The following is a 19,405-nucleotide window of genomic DNA, read 5'->3' on the forward strand; positions in this document are numbered from 1 at the left end:
ACTGAAATGATCTGAAACTTGAGTTCGAAATGGAGATAGGATACGAAACCAGCCCTCTCAAATAACTTCATAAACCAGAAATACCTTTTATTTGTTGTGTATATATATATCTATAGACCAATTATGACTTTATTGGTAATTATGTAAAAAGAACGTCATCATTATTACAGCAGACTTGTCGGGGTATCCTATTTACTGCTCTTTCGTCTGCTGGTATTTGCTCTTCTCGAAATCCTGGAACACAGAGTTGCTTTGCAACATGATATCAAAGATGAAACTGTGGCCACCGTTCAGACGCAAAGTGTATCTGACACTCCGACAGAACTCGATGAACCTTTCGATAACCATCTTGTCACCCAAGGTCTCACAGTAGACCATTGGCAAATTAATACCCTGAGCCATCAGATCCGATTTCTGAGTGCGCACAGAGTGTGAAGGGATAATGTGTAATTCTATGTATTTCTCTAATTCAAACACCAAATCATCAGGGTTCTCATCGAAATCCGTGTAATGCTTGTTCAAACGAGGCACCAAGAACTCATCGTGGAATTTCTGCAACTCGGTGTAAAACTTGTCGATGAAATTGGAATTCTCCGGTAGTTGCTTGTATTCGCTCCTTAACGATTTGAGAGTAGGTTGTCCAAGATCAGTCAACGCTTTTGGAGGGATAATTACCCTGTTGGAAACAGCTCTTGATGAAAGTCTGCTGAATGTCGTGAATGTTCTGCTAAATTTGAGCATATCGTAGAATACTGGAAGGGAATTTGTCGATGAGACTTACCTATGCATTTGACATCATACTTCTTAAAACAACAGTATATCTCTTACTCATCAGAGATAAACCCCATTTATATATCTTGCTGACGACACCAACGACAATTATGGTCGAGTACTAATTACAAAGATTCACAGACACCCGATAATTCAATACACCACACCATAAACAGAAACCGTTTACATAAACACAACACATATACATTACATCTACTTTTTGGCACAATAACTTGGGTGGAATATCACTGATGCCATTTTTTACGCGACACCTGGGAATACCCTGCTTGTCCTTGTTTATCAGAGACGTTTGCTGCTGCAGTCCTTCTATAAAAAGGAATTTACAACCACATTTTTCACCGTTTTGACACCCTTAATGAGTTCTTGCTTCGCAATGGAATGTGGTCAGATCCAAGATATACGACCTGTACCGGCCTTAGTACTAGCCATCTGCCCCACCAGCCCTGTAGCCCTTTAGCTGTGTTGGATATAGTCCCGCACCCTCTGTTTCCAACGCTACAGCGACATCTTTGATGTTTCCAAGTCGTTTCTGGTGGGGTGTGCGGCTGTTGAATTTCGGACGATGATTCGACACCCAGTCACGTGGCCTGTGTCAAATTCATCAACGTCAATACGATATGCTCCACCATGTATAAATACACAAGTGCACTTAGGTAATTTGGTTTTGTTCGGACGGCATCTCCTTGATCTCCGGGGATATCGTAGCATTTCAACTGCCAAGACTTCAATCATCGGACCTGTTGATATGCACTCTTTTTACCATTAGTAATTATCCTGTGTTGCTTATAAAGGGTTATTTCACAAGAGCCATGGAATTTGCAGCAACTTAGAGACACTGAAATCTTCTTTCGAAAGTCATCTCCTGTCCAACGTTTATACGTATTTATATTTATATATATAGAGGGTTGTATGTCTAATTACCATCTGTAAATAGTGGATTGTCTCTTGTGGGTTAATTGTTTATCCATGTTCAGTGCAGTGAGAAGTGTGGTTTCCAGTGGCATTAAAACCAGTATCAGAACCATGTCTACCATTCCAGGCGTGCAAAAAGTTGTGTTAATCAGAGAAAATGGTGGCCCAGAAGTGTTAAAGTACGAAGAAGATTACCCAGTTCCTAAGATCGGTGCCACCGATCTTCTAATCAAGAACAAATACGCCGGTATCAACTTCATCGAAGTCTATTTCCGTAAAGGCATTTACCCAAGTGAAAAACCTTATGTGTTAGGTAGAGAAGCCGTTGGTGAAGTGGTCGCTAAAGGTGACCAAGTTGATAAGTACAACGTCGGTGATAAAGTTGCCTACTTGTCTGCATCGACTTTCGCTCAATTCACTAAGTACCCACAGAATGGGCATTTGATTAAGCTACCTAAAGATATCTCTGCTGAGAAGGAAAAAATCATCGCTGGTTCGTTGGTTCAAGGTTTGACCCCGTTAACTTTCATCGACGAGGCTTATAACGTTCAGAAGGGCGATTTCATCCTTGTTTATGCTGCTGCAGGTGGTGTTGGGTTGATCTTTGATCAATTGTTGAAAGCAAGAGGTGCTAGAACCATTGCCGTTGCCTCTACCGATGAAAAACTGCAATTGGCTAAGGAATATGGTGCAGAGTTCTTAATTAACTCTACTAAAGACGATATCGTCGAGAAGGTTAAAGAATTCACAAATGGGGAAGGTGTCGCTGCCGCTTTCGATTCTATCGGTAAGGATACGTTTGAAACCACTCTTCAAGTTGTTAAGAGAAAAGGTACTATTGTCTCCTTTGGTAATGCTTCTGGTGCTGTTCCACCATTTTCAATCAACAGATTGTCGCCCAAGAATTTGAAGCTAGTGAGACCTCAATTGTTCGCCTACGTGGCCGATCCTAGTGAATGGGAACATTACTCTTCTGAATTGATCAGATTAATCGATTCAGGTGAATTGAAGATCACTATTTCGAAGGTTTATCCTTTGAAAGATTACAAAGAGGCTACTGAAGACTTGGAATCTAGGAAGACAGTAGGTAAGTTGATTTTGGAGATTCCAGAATAGACCAGTGCCCGTTATGCAGAATGCCTTTTTTTTTTTGCTTCTGTTGTCTTTGGATTAATGTGACGTGCGACGCAAAAACACTGAGTCACAACGACAGTTTAAGGACTCGTTCAACGTAGAACCTTGCTATGTAATAATTATACAGTGTTACCGTACATTATTATATACAGGCGGGTACTAGTACTGCTTTTCGCTTAAATTTTTTTGACGCAAGACGGTTTTCGATTTGTGTCTTATTATTTCTTGACACCAGAGGAATTATCAGCACATCTTCTTACAACAATCATTGACCCCAGAGTGAAAAATCCAATCACTCATTTAGGTACCTTTTACTATTCAGCAGTGCTGGTTCAATAGCAAGAGGATTCCAACCTAATCTTAATTTTTTGCTACCTATTTAGAACCTTCTAAACTTCATTGAAACGTTTCCTTATGGCTACTGCTTCGTTACTGACATCGATTGTTCATCATGATTCGGGTGGACTTCCTAGTGGTACAAAAAGAGCTAAATTGAAGAGACTCTTCAGTTCCTTGAGTGGCGTTACTCCAACATCTGAAAACCGAAGCTTGGGGTATGAGACACCTCCTACCCTGAGTCCTGATGAATTCGCCGGAATTTCGCCAACGAAGCAAGCTTTCAAGAAGATGAGATTCTTCTTCTCAAGGCATTGGCATGGGATGGATCAAGGAGAACCAGATCATTGCTATTCAACTAACAATGATGATCAGTCAGTGGGCAACTACTCGTGTTACAACAAGTATAAGACTGACGGTCAACAATTAGAACGTTTATTCAACGAAGCTGTTGTCGATAAAAGACCGCCTGTAACAAGGGACGATGCTGTGAGGAAAATGGCACCATTTGAGGCTATGGACCCCAGATTTGCCAACAATTGGATGAAAAATATTCAGGACTTTAACATTACATTCAGTCCTGTTGATACAGAACCTAGCATTGTGATCCCTTCATCTTCTGATGTTCTAAAAACGAAGATAGCGACAGCGACAGAAAAGGGTCAGCGCGAAGGTCAGTTATCTCCGGACAACCATTCCAAATCTAGTGGAGTATACAGAGCATTGGCAAATCAAGCTATTTCTTATTGCAACTCGGGTTCAGCGACACAGAAATCCAGTAGTTACGAATATGGTAATCCTTCTGCTTTGCCAGATCTCTTATACGGTTTAGAGAGTCTACCAACGGTCTCAGGTAAAGATTGTTCAACACCTCCGCAGTGCCCTTCGGTGCAATTGATTCAGGATAGAGACGATTTTGGATTATTGACATCTGGAGGAAGAAGTCTAAAGAACGGATCTAAGATATTCAGTGCTACCACTCAACAATCCCCCAAAAATGAACTGGTAGAACCAAATAGCGGTTCCCAAAAAGTGGTCATTCCAACGTTCAGGGAAGAAACCGGTTTGGAAGTTCATTCTATTGCAAGTAACTTACAAGTCGGCACATTAACCGAATCAGATTTGATTAAATTGGCCAGCGCTAAGAGAAGATCTTTCATGGATGCCAAGTTTTACGATGAAGAATCTGAGATTTCTGACGATGAACAAGAGGAACATCAAGGATCAAAACATGTTCCTTGTCATGAACCATCGTTACAGAATTTGAAATCAGCAGCTAATTGCGATAATGCAACTGGAAAGTCTGAAAAGAATGACACTGTCAAGTTCAACAAGTATTCATATTTAGTCATTTATGATGCATCCACGAAATGTCTTTATTCAGAATCCACTGACAAATTGACATTGAGGATTCCGAATGAGATTACTGACGCTACAGATAATTCAATTTATATTGCAGCCGAATCTACGCCTTATCAAGAATCTACAATGCTGAAATCTATCTTGAAACGTAGGACTAACGAGCAAGAAGACATAGAAGCTGAACGTGCGAAGAAATGTGACGAAATTGATGCTACTGATTTTTTACAGTTTGTTGAAAACCATGAGAGTAAGAAAAGGAGGGGTGAACAGCTATTAGTCCTTGCTCGTGAAAGACAATTGCAAAATTACTATGACGATCAGGCTGTTCCAACTATCAAAATTAGAAAGGAAAGGCCATCTTACTCTGATTTTGAAGATGAGTACAACCAAAATTTGGAATAAAAGGTATTGATAAATGTTATGTCCAACCCATTATCTACCCGCATCTGTAGCATAAGGTTTTCATTCAAATGCTTGAGGAGCTCATGAATTTTGTGTAACACTCCTATACTTTTGTAAACAACCTTTAATAACTAAAACTGATAGATTACATTACTCTTTGGATTCCATAGGCTTGAAAAGTCATGGAAAAGATGAAAGTACTGTATATTTAGGTATTAATATTTTCTATGAGTTGTTTAGCTTCATTACAAATTTATATAGATATTATGTATTCGATCACGACGCTATTCAATATTAGTTCTTCTTCTTGTTAGAAGTAGAGTTCTTTGGCAATTCTTTCACGTATGGCAAAAATTCAGGTTCACCTGGAATGTACTTTCTCAACACCTCTGGGACCTTTAGACCTTCATCGGTTTGGTAATTTTCTAGAACACAACATAGAGCTCTTTGTGTAGCACACAAGGTAGAGTTCAAACAGTGTACGTATTTCTTTTCTCTGTCACCCATCTTCTTGATACCACATCTGATTTCCAAGTTTCTAGATTGATAATCGGTACAGTTAGAACAAGAGACCAATTCCTTGTATTCCTTTTGGTATGGGAACCAAGCCTCTAGATCGTACTTCTTGGCGGCGGCGTTGTTCAATTCACCGGAAACAATACCGACGACACGGTAAGGTAAGCCCAAGGATTGGTAGAATTCTTCAGAGTAATTGATCATCTTATCAAATTCTTCCCAAGATTTTTCTGGTTCAGTCAAGACAAATTGCTCAATCTTTTCGAAAGCATGAACTCTAAAGACACCCCAAGCATCTTTACCATGAGAACCAGCTTCTCTACGGAAACAAGAAGAGTAACCAACATAACGAACTGGCAATTGTTCTTGAGGCTTTTCAAACCATTCACCGGAGTGGTATGCAGAAATGGGTTGTTCGGAGGTAGCGATCAAGTATTTTTCATCATCACCATCCAAGACCTTGTATAGTTCTTCATCGAATTCAGATAATTGAGCAGTCTTGGCCATAACGTCCTTGTTCATCATTACTGGAGCTTGCAAAGGAGTGTACCCTTTGGAAGCCAAGAAGGACAAACCATAGTTGATCAAAGCTTGGTTCAAAAACACACCGTAGTTTCTGAAGAAGTAACCTCTGTGACCAGTAATCTTAACACCACGTTCTGGATCGTAACCATCCAATCTCAACAAGATCTCATGGTGAGACAACTTGGCCTCAGCACCAGTGGCAGTAGCTACTTGGGCCACTTCCTTGATGTTTTCTGGCATCCAACTACGGACCAACTCGTTGTTCTCTTCATCGTTAGAAACAACAACAGATGGGTGAACAATGTTACCAACTTGGTTAACCTTGGATCTCAACTGCTTATCTTCCTCTTGTTCCCTTTCAGACAACACTTTCTTCTCAGCGACAATTCTGTCCTTTTCAGCCAACAATTCACTGGCATCTTCCTTATTCTTGAATTTCAATCCAATTTCCTTTTGGACCTTGTTTAGTTGCTTGTTCAATTCATCAACTTGGAATCTAGTCTTGACCCATTCTTTATAGCCTGCGATGATCTCATCGACGATTTCAACACTAGCACCACGAGCGATTTGGGACTTTCTAATCAACTCTGGGTTACCACCTTTCTCTTCAATAAATTGAGTAATATCCAACATAGTTCCTGTCTCTATACCTTACAGTGTGCAATAATTACAATATAAAGGGAAATGTACAACGAATAAGGCACCCTAATAGTAGTTATGTCTTGTGTTAACCGATATGACTCTATTCCACAAATGATATCACGATTTCATTTCAAATTATCAGGTTTTTTCGAATTTTTCAATTCTAACTGCAACTGGTACAGAGAGAGAGAGTGAGATGGTGCCGGTTTCTTGTGGAATGTCCCCTCGCACCGCAACCTTTTGGTGGGCTCAGATCCACTCTGCAAATGAGAGGATGTTTGGTCATGTTTGGCCCTTTCGAGTATTCAATGTGATTCCCTCTCGGGAATCACATTGTAACAAGCACTTTGATGCACGGTAAAGTAGATATTAGGGACATTTTCCACTCATCACCACAACAAGTTGTCGCAGGTCCAATGGTCTAGTGGTTCACGACGTCGCCTTTACACGGCGAAGATCCCGAGTTCGAACCTCGGTTGGATCATGTTCAACTTTATTTTTTTGTTTTTTTGAATCAAACAATGTATATCACGTGACTTTAGACTCCGTTTAAGGTTGTAATAGCTAATGGGAAATTCAATTCATCATCGACTTAAATACAACATTCAGTCACTAATCTTTAGAGTTACTTGTTCTTTTATTTAATAATTTATTTATTCTGATATGTGCTCTCACAACTCCCAATAGCAATGGAAAGTCCGGTACTTCTAGTTAAAAACGCTAATGCTGCTACTAATGCAAGCAATCTGGGATTACTCGGACAGAAACAGAATTCGTATACTGTGGATGAGAATACTTGGTTCCTAAATAATATCAGCTTCATATTCGAAGATGATGATCCGAGCCAGCACGACGAAGATCAACTAGATTACGAAAATGTCATCATTATAGATAGTGAGCCGTCTGGCACGGTGAACAATGTAGAAATGCTTAGCGAACGGTGGCAGTTACTAGCTTTTGATCAAAACCCAAGAGATAATTGCATATCACTCACTGTCATGAACGAATTAAGTGCAGATTTGGGTCAGAATACTGATATTTCTGGTTTAGATAACCTGTCTAAGCTGTACCATGAGCGAAACGCTCAGATACGGAAACTACTCGATTCCATAGCTCCGTAAATTGTAGCATATGTATATCTATACATACATATATATATATATATCCCATAGTCTCACGACAACTCTTCTAAATTTGCAGGAGTTGGTTTGATCTTAATTCTATAGTGCGATTCGATCTCTTTCAATTTGGGTCTTTCCTCCTTCGTGATGAAATTTATTGCAACACCTTTACGTCCAAACCGTCCGGATCTACCAATACGATGGATATAGTTCTCTAGATTATCTGGTATATCGTAGTTTATCACCAATGAGATCTGCTGGACATCGATACCACGAGCCCACACGTCTGTCGATATTAGCACCCTGGCTTTTCCACTCCTGAAATCATTCATCACTTGATCACGTTCTTCCTGTTTCATGTCACCGTGCATTGAGGACACAGAGAAATTCGTCTGTGTCAACTTCCTGGATAACCAATCCACTTTTTTCCTTGTATTACAGAATATCACACATTGTGTTATCGTTAACGAATCGTATAGATCACAGAGTGTATCAAACTTCCATTCTTCCTTTTCTACATCCACATAATATTGCTTTATCACGTCCAAGGATATCTCATCCCGCTTAACCAATATCTTCACCGGGTCACTCATGAACTTCTTGGTGATCTCTAATATATCTTTACTCATTGTAGCACTTACCACCACGACTTGAATCGTCGGTGGTAACTTGGTGAAAATGTCGTAGATTTGTTGTTTAAACCCCAAAGTTTCTCCGAGTAGTTCATCTGCTTCATCGAGAACTAAGATCTTACAGTTTCTAACGTTCAATACTTGTCTCTTGATCATATCTAGTACACGGCCCGGTGTACCACTGACCACTTGACAATTTTTCGATACTTTCTTGATATCTTGTTGTAAGGCCTTACCTCCTGTGCACGCATGTGCTGTAACGTTCAAATAGTCTCCTAGGTTAGATATCACAGATTCACTTTGACTCGCTAGTTCTCTTGTTGGTGATAAGACCAATGCTTGTAACTCTTTGCTCTTAGAATCAATTGCTTGTAATAATCCAATGGTAAATGTGGCCGTCTTACCGGTACCAGACTGTGCCTGGGCAATCACATCTTTTCCTGAGATAATCTGAGAAATGGCTCTAGACTGAATGGATGATGGATATTCAAAGCCGTAAAAATATATGCCTCGTAACAAATCCGGTTTCAAGTTCATCGACTCAAAAGTGGCAGATACCTTGAGCTTCTTTGAAGTCTTAAACTTCAACTTCGAGTCATCATCTCTGTTGAACGACATTGTTGATGTGATGATTCCCTTTCTTAACAACAGTAACTCCCGGTTACACTTCACTTGGACCTACCGTTGCAGCCTCTATTTCAATGCATCTCATCGCATCTCATCTTATCGTTGTGCTTGCCAAATTTTCCATTTTTTAAAGGTTTTAAGCTGAGAACCGAAAGTTCAACAACACTTTAAGGTGTCAAATTACAAGTGTATGTAAATAACTGCAGAACAACTGGTCGAGTGGCTCGATCTAGTGATTATTTAGATCAGATTAGTGGTAGTGCGTGCTTTCTTCCCTTGTTTGCTTTTGAACTGCACCATGTTTCGTGATAGAACTAATTTGTTTTTATCCTATAGGAGAACTTTCCCCCATCAGAGGCTTTCGAGTACCAAGCATCTACGATCGAATAAAGATTTGGAGAACCAGCCATTCATTGGTAGTGACGATGGTAACAATGATGAAGATATGGTTGCTATGGATGATTTCTCCCGTCAATTACCGCCAAAATTTTTCGATTTAACGTTCCAAGTGGATGAGTCGTTATCTGCAGTAGATCAATTGTTGCTACAGTTGACGAAACTATATCAAAAGAACTCTTTACCAGGATTCCAGGACAATAAGCAGGATGAGGAGGAGATTGAGCAGATAAGTTTCCAGGTAATTAAGAGATTCCAAGAATGTTTTGGTGTTATCAAGACTCTTACGAGAATTAAGGATTCTCAATATTCGAATGGTAAGCAGCTAAGCAAGGACGAGTTAAGGATATTGGATAACCTAGAAAAGAACTACGCTTTGAAAGTGCAAGACAAATCGCAGAAGTTCAGAATATTACAGAATAATCATTTGAAGTTTTTGAATAAAGATGATTTCAAACCACTACCCACTACGAAATCAAGTAACGATACATTGATGTTGTTGGAGGAAGAAGTTGAAGGAGATGAAGTCAATAACATCGACTCATATTCAAAGCAGACTTTACAAAAACAGAATCAGAAGTTACAGGATAACAATCAGCAATTTTTGCAACAAAGAGATGAGGAAATTACACAGTTAGCGAAAGGTGTACTCGAAGTTAGTACTATTTTCAGGGAAATGCAGTCTTTGATCATAGATCAAGGTACAGTGGTCGATAGGATCGATTATAACTTAGAAAACACGGTTATTGAATTAAAGCAGGCCCAAAAGGAGTTAGACAAGGCAACGCACTACCAAAAACGGAGTCAAAAATGTAAAATTATTCTATTTCTATCTTTGGTCGTTCTAGCGTTATTCCTCCTTGTCATGCTGAAACCTCATCACCATACTATACGAGAATCAGCTCCTTCAAAATCTCACAAACCTCCTGGATCACAAGTGGAGGTCAATTCTCCTAATGGAGACCCGTTGCTGGATCCAGAAAGTAATGTAGAATAAAAATGGTCAAATATTAATGAACTTGCTTATGATGGAGAAACTGCATCGAACTTCGAAAACAAATTTTGATATCGTGATAGAAGTAAACGACCACTGTCGAATTGGTAACAGTAGAAAGGTTCAAAAAAGTTAACTAGAGAGGAGGTCTATATATTATCTGTTACAGTAAATAGAATAAATTTGTTTAAAAAGTGAGTGGTTTCAGTATGAATATTACAATCAGAACTTAAAATGCTCCATAGGGACTGTCTCTTGACATGGATGCAGAGGTAGGTTATTTTTTCTTGGGAGCCTTTTCCTATAAGCAGGTTTATAGTGCATTGAAGATGCTGGTGCGGAGTTTAGCCCTGCACTCCTTTGGCTATTTCCGTATGATGCTGGACCAGTTCCGATGGAGAATTCAGGGTTTGATTGTAATAAGAAATCTGATGCAGACGGACCAGCCGAATACGGAGGTTGTGGTTGTTGTGGTTGTTGTTGCTGTACTGGTAGTGGCGGAGGGTGGTAGTATCCTTGTTGCGGACCTGCTTGGTTAGGAAGTGGAGGGTAATACTGTCCCCCGACAACTGGCGGTTGCGTAGGATGCATACCATTTGGAACCATTCCTTGAGCCATAGCAGGATTTTGTACTTGACCTTGTAATTGGTTCTGTAGTGGACCATGAGTAGGAGGGATATACTGTACACCACCTCTTCCCTGGTAGTAATTTGGATTGATACCTCTTTGAGAGACCGATGTGAACTGAGAGTCATCGTCGTTGATTCCATCATCATCAAAAGTGTCCATTGCAGGTCTTTCACTAGGATCAACAGTATTTTGTTTCAAGAATTCTTCTTCATCCTCGGATAAGACGCCATTGATAATATCCTGCAATACGTCTTGTTGAGTCTTTGGAGGTTGTGTGAGTTCATCTTGTGACTGTCCTCTATTGTTGCCCTGTTGAAGGTCTGATGCTATTACCCCACTACTACCACCGGCTATGTGTTCAGCATAAACTGATGATGGAGCCAACGAACCAATTTCTCCCATCTGAGAGAAATTCTGCTGGCTGTAATTATTGTTTGGTGCCGTAATTCTACCAGAAGACAAAGCCCTAGAAGAGGAATTCATACTTGAATTGGTACCACTTTGGTTAATAGCGGAGTACGGCTGCTTTGGAACAGCATTATGAAGCAAAGTGGCATCGTTATTGTTACTGTGTCTTTGATAACTATTTGCTGCTGCCATGGTTGCTAGTCCTTGCGGTGGTACTACGGCAGTGTTTGCTGTTGTTGCAGCAACACTGCCGTTGTTCATATATGAAGAGGGCACATCTGAGTCAGTGATAGTATTAGAGTTTAAAGTGTTGCTGGTGACGATTTTCGAGCCTTTATAATAATCCGGAATGGATGGAGCATCTAAATTAGTCACCTCTGTTTGATTAAACTCTTCTTTATAAAATTTGTCTCTGATAGACGTTGAAGAACGATCTTCATCTTCTTCATCGACAAGTCCGTTCTTACTATTAGAAGCCGTTTGAGAACGAGCAAAGAAACATAACGGCAAGCAAACCAAATTCAACACAGCAGAAGCAATTAAAATATACGAGTACCACGTAACGTGAGGATAAAACAAAAGGATCACCACGATGCAGATAAGAGCAGACGATAAAAATGCCAAGATGGAGAACAAGAAATTCATAACAAACCAGAAAGTGCTCGAATCAAAGAACCTGAATTGGCATAGGAAACTAGTGACCAATGCTAAAAACGTTAACCCAGCAGCGATTGGTGTCACGATCAAGATACTACCCAAGGCTTTTCTCGAATCGTTATTCATCTTCCAATTCGAATCATCGTCATCCAAATTTTCCGGGTGATAATTCGCCTGAGCAGAAGAACATGAACCACCGTCATCTTCACAGTATCCAAACACACCATAATGGATCCCATCGAAACTTGCCAATCTGACATTATCGAAAACCGGTGCAGAAACACACGCCAAAATTAGAAAGGCTAATGCCACACACTGCAGGAAAAACAAAAGGGTTGCAAACCCGAACGTAAACCTCTTGGCCATTCGTCTTATATCAGTATACTGAGTATAAGGTCAGTATTAGATATTAAACTGGAGCCCTTTTAACTCCTCCAAGTTGAAATCAGCGGAGAGACACAAAACGTTATCTACAAAATGGGGGAAAAGACAGACACCACTATTTCCACTGAATACCACAATATTAGTTATTATTTGACAATGATTCCAATTTTAATTGTAATTAGAGTGCAAAAGGCAACAAGATTCGGCTAACTTCTCGAATGAAACGCGTCTTTAACCAGTCTCTGTCTTTAAACAAACCAGCGAGTGTTGCTTGAAGAAGACTTCTTTTAATAGTAAATGGAGATTTCGAGTCGAAATCTAAATCTTGAACAAAAGAAAAAAAATGCGATAAAGGCTGCAGAAAGATAACGACAGAAAACAGTCGATTGATCCACCCTATGTTGCTATATTGTGTCAACAAGCTCCGTAGGACACTTACGGAGAAACTATACAAGTAAATTACACACTCAAAGAAAGCCATCTGTGTCTATCGCACAAATATATATCAGCTTTGCCATATAAACCACATATATGCATCTGCCATGATATGGATAGTACTTGTGGTCGATCATACTGCTTAGGGAAAAGACATAATTTTCCCGTTTCGTGGAAAGGCTGGTTTTGCAGCCGATACCGTCCACAGTGAAGGCTGTGTGTGTGGCCTTTCTTTCTTTCTCTTTGTGGCATAGAAGATTCAAAAAAAAAAATAAGTCTCCCGGGGGCGAGTCGAACGCCCGATCTCCAGATTACAAATTGCTTTGTGTTTTCAAATTACAGTCTGGCGCCTTAAACCAACTTGGCTACCGAGAGGAGTTACTTGGCTTTTGGCATACTACGGAGAGTTACATTAGGAAGTACAAGTCGCATGGGGAAGAAAGAATTAGGAAAAGGTAGAATGCAATGCAATGCAATGCAATCAAGCGGTGGGAAACTACGAACAGCTAGTACCGTTCGATGGTATCGCAGGTGTCTATACCGACAGTTGTTGCGTGAAAAACACTGTTTTTCTGGACAGAAATTCATACAAGGCCCGTGAATAGCTAAATATTAAGTTAGTTAGTATGTGGATCCAACGCAAATGGCCTCATATGGCATGAGGCAGAATTCTATGAAGTGAAGAGCACTTGACACCATAGTCAGGTTTGATATCTTCATCTTCATCTTCGTCTTCTCTCTCTACATATATGTACATGTATTTGTATATCATCTCTTATTCAACTTTTGAGGAAAATACTGAAAAATTTAAACCAATGAAATGTTAAAGAAAGTTGTACGTTATTGCCAGAATTGTAGAGTTTAGAGTCGTCCTCGAAGCGTATTCAATTACCCCATTCTTATTGCGACAGATCCGTCCTTCTGCGAAAGAACTCCAGGTTAACGCCGTTGCACACACCTTTTTTCCAATACAATAGTTCATTAAACCATGGGTGCCCAACCTTCAAAACCAGCCGAAACTAAAGTATACGTTCCGGAAACGCCGGTTAATTTCGAAAGCAAATTGATCGCTCAGATCGATAATTCAACTGAATCGGACTTCATTAGGTCTCAAAAGGCAGAAAGATACTTACAGGAAAAGGTCTCTGCGAAATTGTCTGATTTGGAATCGGAGGCCTTAAAAGAATTCGAAACAAAATTGCAGTCTTCTATCCTGCCCGATGATTCCAAGTCCGCAGGTGATGCACTTTCCACAAAGCTAGTAAATGAAAAGGTAGACCAATTGAAGGTCCGTTTGTCGAAATTACAAGAGGCTCATAAGGCCAAATCTACAGATAAAGTTACTGCTACGAAGAAGACTTTAACGGAATGTCTATTGAAGAACAAAGAAAAACCGTTGAACTGTTATGATGAAGTGGATCAGTTCAAGAAGGCTGTTTTAGAAATCTAAAAATATTCATATGAAAACTGGTTAAACCATTACGAAACTTCTCCTTCTTTATGAAGAATACTTCATCAATTAGGGGACCAGATATATATATTCCATTTCCCTACAATAAAGACTCAAAGAAAAAAAAAATCCATAAATTAACTTGAAGTGTTGTGTTCCATTGCATAAAAGCGTTACCTTTCTTAATCAAGAAATCATTTATGAATTACAGTATTCACTACTTTCTCCCAAGTATTTCATTTATCGGGAAACTTCTTACGCCATTTTTCCTGATAAATTATTCTCAGCGTTCCCTCTTGCATTTTACTACTCATCATATCACAAATTCTCACATAATGAGAACCATAAAATGTTAAGAAACGGCACCATTTTAGCCATGTACATGTATATTCACTAGCATGAATAGTATTTGTCGGGGAAGAATGAATTACAGTTATAATATTACTATATATGCTCAGGTTAAGTAAATAAGTCGAAAGCACATTCATTTAGGATATACTTATCAACGTATCATTTTCATAACCCAAACCCTTTGTAGATAAGAATTAAAGCACTGTCACTTTCACCACCACCAGCCAATTGCTCAACCTTTTCCCTTGTAACAACGTATACTTTGTCATCATTATATTTGTACCATTTATTCTCGTCCGCGTCATCCCTGACAAAGGCCTGGTAATGTCCACTGTCGGAATTAGCACCTTGATGTGTAACGACACCGATCAAATTGTATACAGAAGATGGATTTTCACCTTGTCTTAGATCTTTAGGGAATTTTTTCGCAAATTCTGCTAACCAATGCTCTCTTTTGCTTTCTTCAAGAGCCATTTGTGTCTCGTACCTTTCAGCTGGAGTCAAAGATAGTGGCACATGTTCGAGAATGTTTTGGTTGAATTCCTTTAAATCATCTTCTCTCTGCTTGTCTACCTCACGCAATTCATCTCTGACTTTAATCTTTGCGGTTGCATATTCTGGGGTTAAAAGATCCGCTACATCAAGCTGGAATGGGAATTGAACCTTACGCAAAATCTTGGACTTCTTACCAGTCGATCTTTTCCAATAAAATCTAACAAACTGAACTGTCAAATATTCCGGTAATTTGGTAATCTTCTTAGAATTCTCAAAGATCGAGTTAGAACCAGTAGCTTCAGATCTTTTCTCCACTTTCTCGACTAAGGATTCAGTAAGACCATTTTTTAGGAAATTGGTAGTACCTGAAATATGGCATTGCAATTTTTTATCTGATTCTATCTTGGTTTGTACGTCTGTTTCGTTCAGAGTATCCTTAACTGTAGTTTGGAATTCGATCTCGAACTTAGATGACAAGGATTCACCAAACACAGTGTCAATAGTGTGAAGCAACTGTGTGAACAACTCTTCCGCATCCTGTTGCTTGTAAAACCCAGTGCTTGGGTCCTTCTCAGCGAATTGCGGGTAAATCTTTCTCAAGACTGTGAGTAGAATAATTGGGGTGAACTCCTTCTCTTTCCTTTGAGCAAATGCATTGAAACAATTTCTCAGCTGTATGACTAACTGTCCGTGTAGATCAGGATTTGGCTCGTTATAGGCCAATACCTTCTCTCTCAAAGGTTTAATCCTGTATAGAGCTTGCAAAGATGCATTGAAATAACATGTATTACCCATATTTCTTAACCCCATTGGAATGGTATCCTCTTGCATCAATCTTTCCTTGTCAGTTAAATCCTCCAAAAATTTCGTATCATCCGTTGGTTTAAAGACTAAATTAGCATCAGGGGTTCCAAGAACCATTACTGTAGCCTTAGCTTTGATGACAGATGAAACTAACGTTTCGTTATCCGTTAAACCTCCCTTAACCATGTATTTTTGTCTTTCTTGTGGAACAAGAGTCAGAGCTTCAACTTTAGCTCTTAGGTCTGCTGCCTTAGCATCGGCATTTATTGTGATTGGGTAAACTTTTCCTGCATGTTTAATATTGACTGAGATTATCGGTTTCAAATTAGGAATGATAGTTAGTATACTTTGGTTTCAGCTGTTAATCCCATCGATAGACATTGTCAATCGAATTCAACGTTACATGTACTTTTCAAAAGATCTGCGCCCAGATTACACTAATAACATACATTCTAAATCGCTCATTCTGTATCAATTTATGTTTTTGGACGTTGTCTTGACCTTTCCCTTGGAAACGTGCAAGATCTACTTCATCTACAAGTGGCAAAATAGGTTAAGAAGCTTATATATTTCACATTTGTTAACCTGATTTGACAATATTGAATTTTCGTTACCCGGATTTGCGACTGGCATCTAATTATTTGAAGAGATTCCAAGGTAAGACAAACAACAAGCACTGGTAAAAGTTACTATCTCACAGTCATTAGCTTATTATTATTGATGCAGTATACTTACGGTTGAGCATAGGATAAAATACAATCTCTATGCAATGCTATATTAAAAAATTGGATGTGTTTTTGTTTTTCGTTTCTTCGAACAATTAATGAGAATGGAACGATGCGATAATTATCAGGTGCTCAACACCAGAAGTTGTAGAATCTGATATACCAAGGCTTGCTTGCCAGATACATTTCTCTTTCCCTGACCTCTTGCTTGACGATTTCGATATCGATATTTTTTCTATCAGTTTCTAAATCGATTTCTGCAAGTGGTTTGAAATCAAACCATTTTCCAGTTGAACATTTGAAATAGATCTTATGGGTGACGAAGACAAACACCAAAACCAGGGCACATAAGTAGTTCTTGAAGAATGACTCTGTTCTTTGTTGGCTTGACGTCCAACCACCTACTGGCCATAAAGAGATGTAGAATTGCGCAATGAGAATTAATATGTTGACGGTAGCTGAGTAAATAGAACCGTATACGCCGACTGAACTTTTGAATTCCAATTCATCAAGGGATCTATTTTGTGCCTTCATTGCAAGTCTGAATCTTATGTGGGAAATATTGATACTCAGCCATACGACACATGTAGCCAACCCAGCAATTGCCATTAACCAATCGAAAACGACCCCCATCGATGCAGATTTTACTAGGAAAGCTAAGAGACCAAACAAAGAGTTAACGATGATTCCCACAAGTGGTCTTCCTGCTCTATCAACGTAACCGAACACTCTTGGAATGAGGCCCTGATGAGCCATTGAACAAAGAGTACGACTTGATGCAAAGATACATGAATTACCGACACTTAGGATACTGATTAAAATGACAGCATTGATGATGGAAGGTAGCACACGGATCCCACTTAGTTTAATGGCAATGACAAATGGGGAATTGTTGACACTGGATCCACCTAACAAATTCTCGTTTGTGTATGGAACCAAGAACCCAACCAAAGTTAAAGAGACCAAGAAGAAGAAAACGATTCTCCAAAACACTTGTTTGATAGCATGAGGTAATTCCTTTGGATCGGTCTCTGCAGAACATAAGCATACCATTTCAGACCCTCCAAGACTGTATGATGCGGTGACGAAAACACTAGCTACACCTTTGAATCCATTTGCCAACGCACCAGGATGATGCCAATACTCAGTACCGATGAAACGATGATCAGGTCCCCCACCACAGATGAGAATAATAGAAAGGATGATAAACCCGATAATCGTGATAACTTTCACCAACGAAAAAGCGAACTCTGCTTCACCAAAGACTTTGACACCGAAAAGGTTTACACTAACGACGATAACGTAGAATATTGCTACCCACACCACAGGATCCACTTTGGTAGTCCAAAACTGCACAGTCATGGCACTAGCGATCAATTCAATCGGTAGCACGAAGTACCATTGACAGATGTATATGGAACTAACCATGAAACTGATACTGGGGTCAAGAAGTCTAGTTGAATAGTTAGCAAACGCACCAACAACAGGAAATCTCATGGTAATTTCACCAAGGCCATGAATTGTACCCACCATCTGCGAACCTGCAATCGACCAACCGATGATCATAGCTAAAGGCCCACCAGTGGCCAAAGCTTTACCTGAACCAACGAAGAGACCTGTACCAATGGAACCGCCAATGGCAATCATGATCAAATGTCTTGATTTCAACTTCCGTTTCAAATTATCAGAATGGTAAGAACCATCCAATGGAGGTTTGAAAGAATCTATCATTCTTCGCACTATATTTTTATTCTTATCCTCTTTCTTATCCAAGTCAATTTCTGTCTCTTTGCTCATAATCCCATCGCTAAACTTCATCTCTAAATCACCGCTGCTAGGTGACAGAAGGTTGTCCATTTTTGACATGTCATATTCATCTTCCTTCATGATTGATGAATTAGACTGCTATCACTTGTTCTAATCGGTTTTCACAAAGCTAAAGCCTATATTATTCTGAGGGTTGTATTATACAGAAGGTTAAGTATACTACGTTAAAGTATTGATTATACATTTCAATGAAGATGCTAAGAGTTATAGGTTACTGTTATAATTATAATTATTCATTGTGAAGCGATGAGAGAAAGAAAAAAAGTGCAAGAGTCACAGTCACCATCACGAAACGCTACCAGTACACCTTGAATACCTCCAACGCTAGAAACTCAAGGCTCAACAATTGTCACGAGCTGCTAGTTCATAACATATATTCAATTCCCAGTACCAGACTGTGTGCCGTTAAAGAACAAAGTGCCGCATAAGAGGTGATGCTGAAGGGCATGTTGATAAAAAGAAAGTAAAAAAGAAGAATGCGGGGCCACTCCTGCGGGTATTTCTTTGTGGAATTATCAAAAAGAAATTTAAAGTTTTTGGAAAGTGCCACAAAACCCTCGAATGGTGTTCTAGGTGGCCGGGTCACGTTCTAGAAGTATTTTGGAACCTTTCTTTTGTGTGTTACCCGGACTTGAATAAATGTATCCGGGTAACTATAATTTATTTTTCATTTCATGATCTATCAACTCTATCTACACTCTTTTATTCAAAGGCCAACCAAAAAAAAAAGACATACAGCGATGAGGTAGGATTACTGAACTTAATACATACATTTCATCGGCCGATTACACTTCCTTACAGTCGTTGCGTCATTCTATTCAACCATCGAGTCGAGAATAGTCAAAAGA

At 39.4% G+C, this 19,405-nt stretch overlaps 11 protein-coding genes and 2 non-coding genes across 13 annotated transcripts; 6 read left to right on the forward strand and 7 right to left on the reverse strand.

Moving 5' to 3' along the window:
• Window positions 1–192: 192 nt before the first annotated feature.
• On the reverse strand, window positions 193–741 carry FMP23 (Fmp23p; the record flags this gene model as incomplete). Its single annotated transcript, XM_451461.1, has 1 exon — window positions 193–741. One exon carries the CDS (start codon window positions 739–741, stop codon window positions 193–195), a length of 549 nt encoding a protein of 182 aa, XP_451461.1.
• A 1,017-nt stretch (window positions 742–1,758) lies between these two features.
• ZTA1 (NADPH:quinone reductase) lies at window positions 1,759–2,820 on the forward strand (the record flags this gene model as incomplete). Its single annotated transcript, XM_451462.1, has 1 exon — window positions 1,759–2,820. One exon carries the CDS (start codon window positions 1,759–1,761, stop codon window positions 2,818–2,820), a length of 1,062 nt encoding a protein of 353 aa, XP_451462.1.
• A 432-nt stretch (window positions 2,821–3,252) lies between these two features.
• GIP1 (protein phosphatase regulator GIP1) lies at window positions 3,253–4,938 on the forward strand (the record flags this gene model as incomplete). Its single annotated transcript, XM_451463.1, has 1 exon — window positions 3,253–4,938. One exon carries the CDS (start codon window positions 3,253–3,255, stop codon window positions 4,936–4,938), a length of 1,686 nt encoding a protein of 561 aa, XP_451463.1.
• Window positions 4,939–5,232: 294 nt separating this feature from the next.
• Window positions 5,233–6,612, reverse strand: SES1 (serine--tRNA ligase SES1; the record flags this gene model as incomplete). The annotated part of the gene is made up of 1 exon (XM_451464.1): window positions 5,233–6,612. The coding sequence occupies one exon, from the start codon at window positions 6,610–6,612 to the stop codon at window positions 5,233–5,235; it is 1,380 nt and encodes a 459-aa protein (XP_451464.1).
• A 419-nt stretch (window positions 6,613–7,031) lies between these two features.
• KLLA0_A10615r lies at window positions 7,032–7,105 on the forward strand. The gene has a single exon. It is a non-coding gene; the product is annotated as a tRNA-Val (tRNA).
• A 205-nt stretch (window positions 7,106–7,310) lies between these two features.
• On the forward strand, window positions 7,311–7,742 carry ATG31 (Atg31p; the record flags this gene model as incomplete). Its single annotated transcript, XM_451465.1, has 1 exon — window positions 7,311–7,742. The coding sequence occupies one exon, from the start codon at window positions 7,311–7,313 to the stop codon at window positions 7,740–7,742; it is 432 nt and encodes a 143-aa protein (XP_451465.1).
• Window positions 7,743–7,795: 53 nt separating this feature from the next.
• Window positions 7,796–8,992, reverse strand: FAL1 (ATP-dependent RNA helicase FAL1; the record flags this gene model as incomplete). Its single annotated transcript, XM_451466.1, has 1 exon — window positions 7,796–8,992. The coding sequence occupies one exon, from the start codon at window positions 8,990–8,992 to the stop codon at window positions 7,796–7,798; it is 1,197 nt and encodes a 398-aa protein (XP_451466.1).
• Window positions 8,993–9,299: 307 nt separating this feature from the next.
• On the forward strand, window positions 9,300–10,394 carry TLG2 (t-SNARE syntaxin TLG2; the record flags this gene model as incomplete). The annotated part of the gene is made up of 1 exon (XM_451467.1): window positions 9,300–10,394. One exon carries the CDS (start codon window positions 9,300–9,302, stop codon window positions 10,392–10,394), a length of 1,095 nt encoding a protein of 364 aa, XP_451467.1.
• Window positions 10,395–10,613: 219 nt separating this feature from the next.
• KLLA0_A10703g (uncharacterized protein) lies at window positions 10,614–12,452 on the reverse strand (the record flags this gene model as incomplete). Its single annotated transcript, XM_451468.1, has 1 exon — window positions 10,614–12,452. The coding sequence occupies one exon, from the start codon at window positions 12,450–12,452 to the stop codon at window positions 10,614–10,616; it is 1,839 nt and encodes a 612-aa protein (XP_451468.1).
• Window positions 12,453–13,181: 729 nt separating this feature from the next.
• On the reverse strand, window positions 13,182–13,280 carry KLLA0_A10725r. The gene is made up of 2 exons: window positions 13,241–13,280; window positions 13,182–13,218 (listed from the first exon to the last, which is right to left on the reverse strand). It is a non-coding gene; the product is annotated as a tRNA-Tyr (tRNA).
• A 613-nt stretch (window positions 13,281–13,893) lies between these two features.
• On the forward strand, window positions 13,894–14,355 carry MIC19 (Mic19p; the record flags this gene model as incomplete). The annotated part of the gene is made up of 1 exon (XM_451469.1): window positions 13,894–14,355. The coding sequence occupies one exon, from the start codon at window positions 13,894–13,896 to the stop codon at window positions 14,353–14,355; it is 462 nt and encodes a 153-aa protein (XP_451469.1).
• Window positions 14,356–14,871: 516 nt separating this feature from the next.
• On the reverse strand, window positions 14,872–16,470 carry UBP6 (ubiquitin-specific protease UBP6; the record flags this gene model as incomplete). The annotated part of the gene is made up of 2 exons (XM_451470.1): window positions 14,872–16,310; window positions 16,455–16,470. 2 exons carry the CDS (start codon window positions 16,468–16,470, stop codon window positions 14,872–14,874), a joined length of 1,455 nt encoding a protein of 484 aa, XP_451470.1.
• Window positions 16,471–16,862: 392 nt separating this feature from the next.
• On the reverse strand, window positions 16,863–18,617 carry TAT2 (aromatic amino acid transmembrane transporter TAT2; the record flags this gene model as incomplete). Its single annotated transcript, XM_451471.1, has 1 exon — window positions 16,863–18,617. One exon carries the CDS (start codon window positions 18,615–18,617, stop codon window positions 16,863–16,865), a length of 1,755 nt encoding a protein of 584 aa, XP_451471.1.
• Between the last annotated feature and the right edge of the window lie 788 nt (window positions 18,618–19,405).

This window comes from Kluyveromyces lactis, assembly GCF_000002515.2.
Source record: "Kluyveromyces lactis strain NRRL Y-1140 chromosome A complete sequence".
Classification (NCBI taxonomy): Eukaryota; Fungi; Ascomycota; class Saccharomycetes; order Saccharomycetales; family Saccharomycetaceae; genus Kluyveromyces; species Kluyveromyces lactis.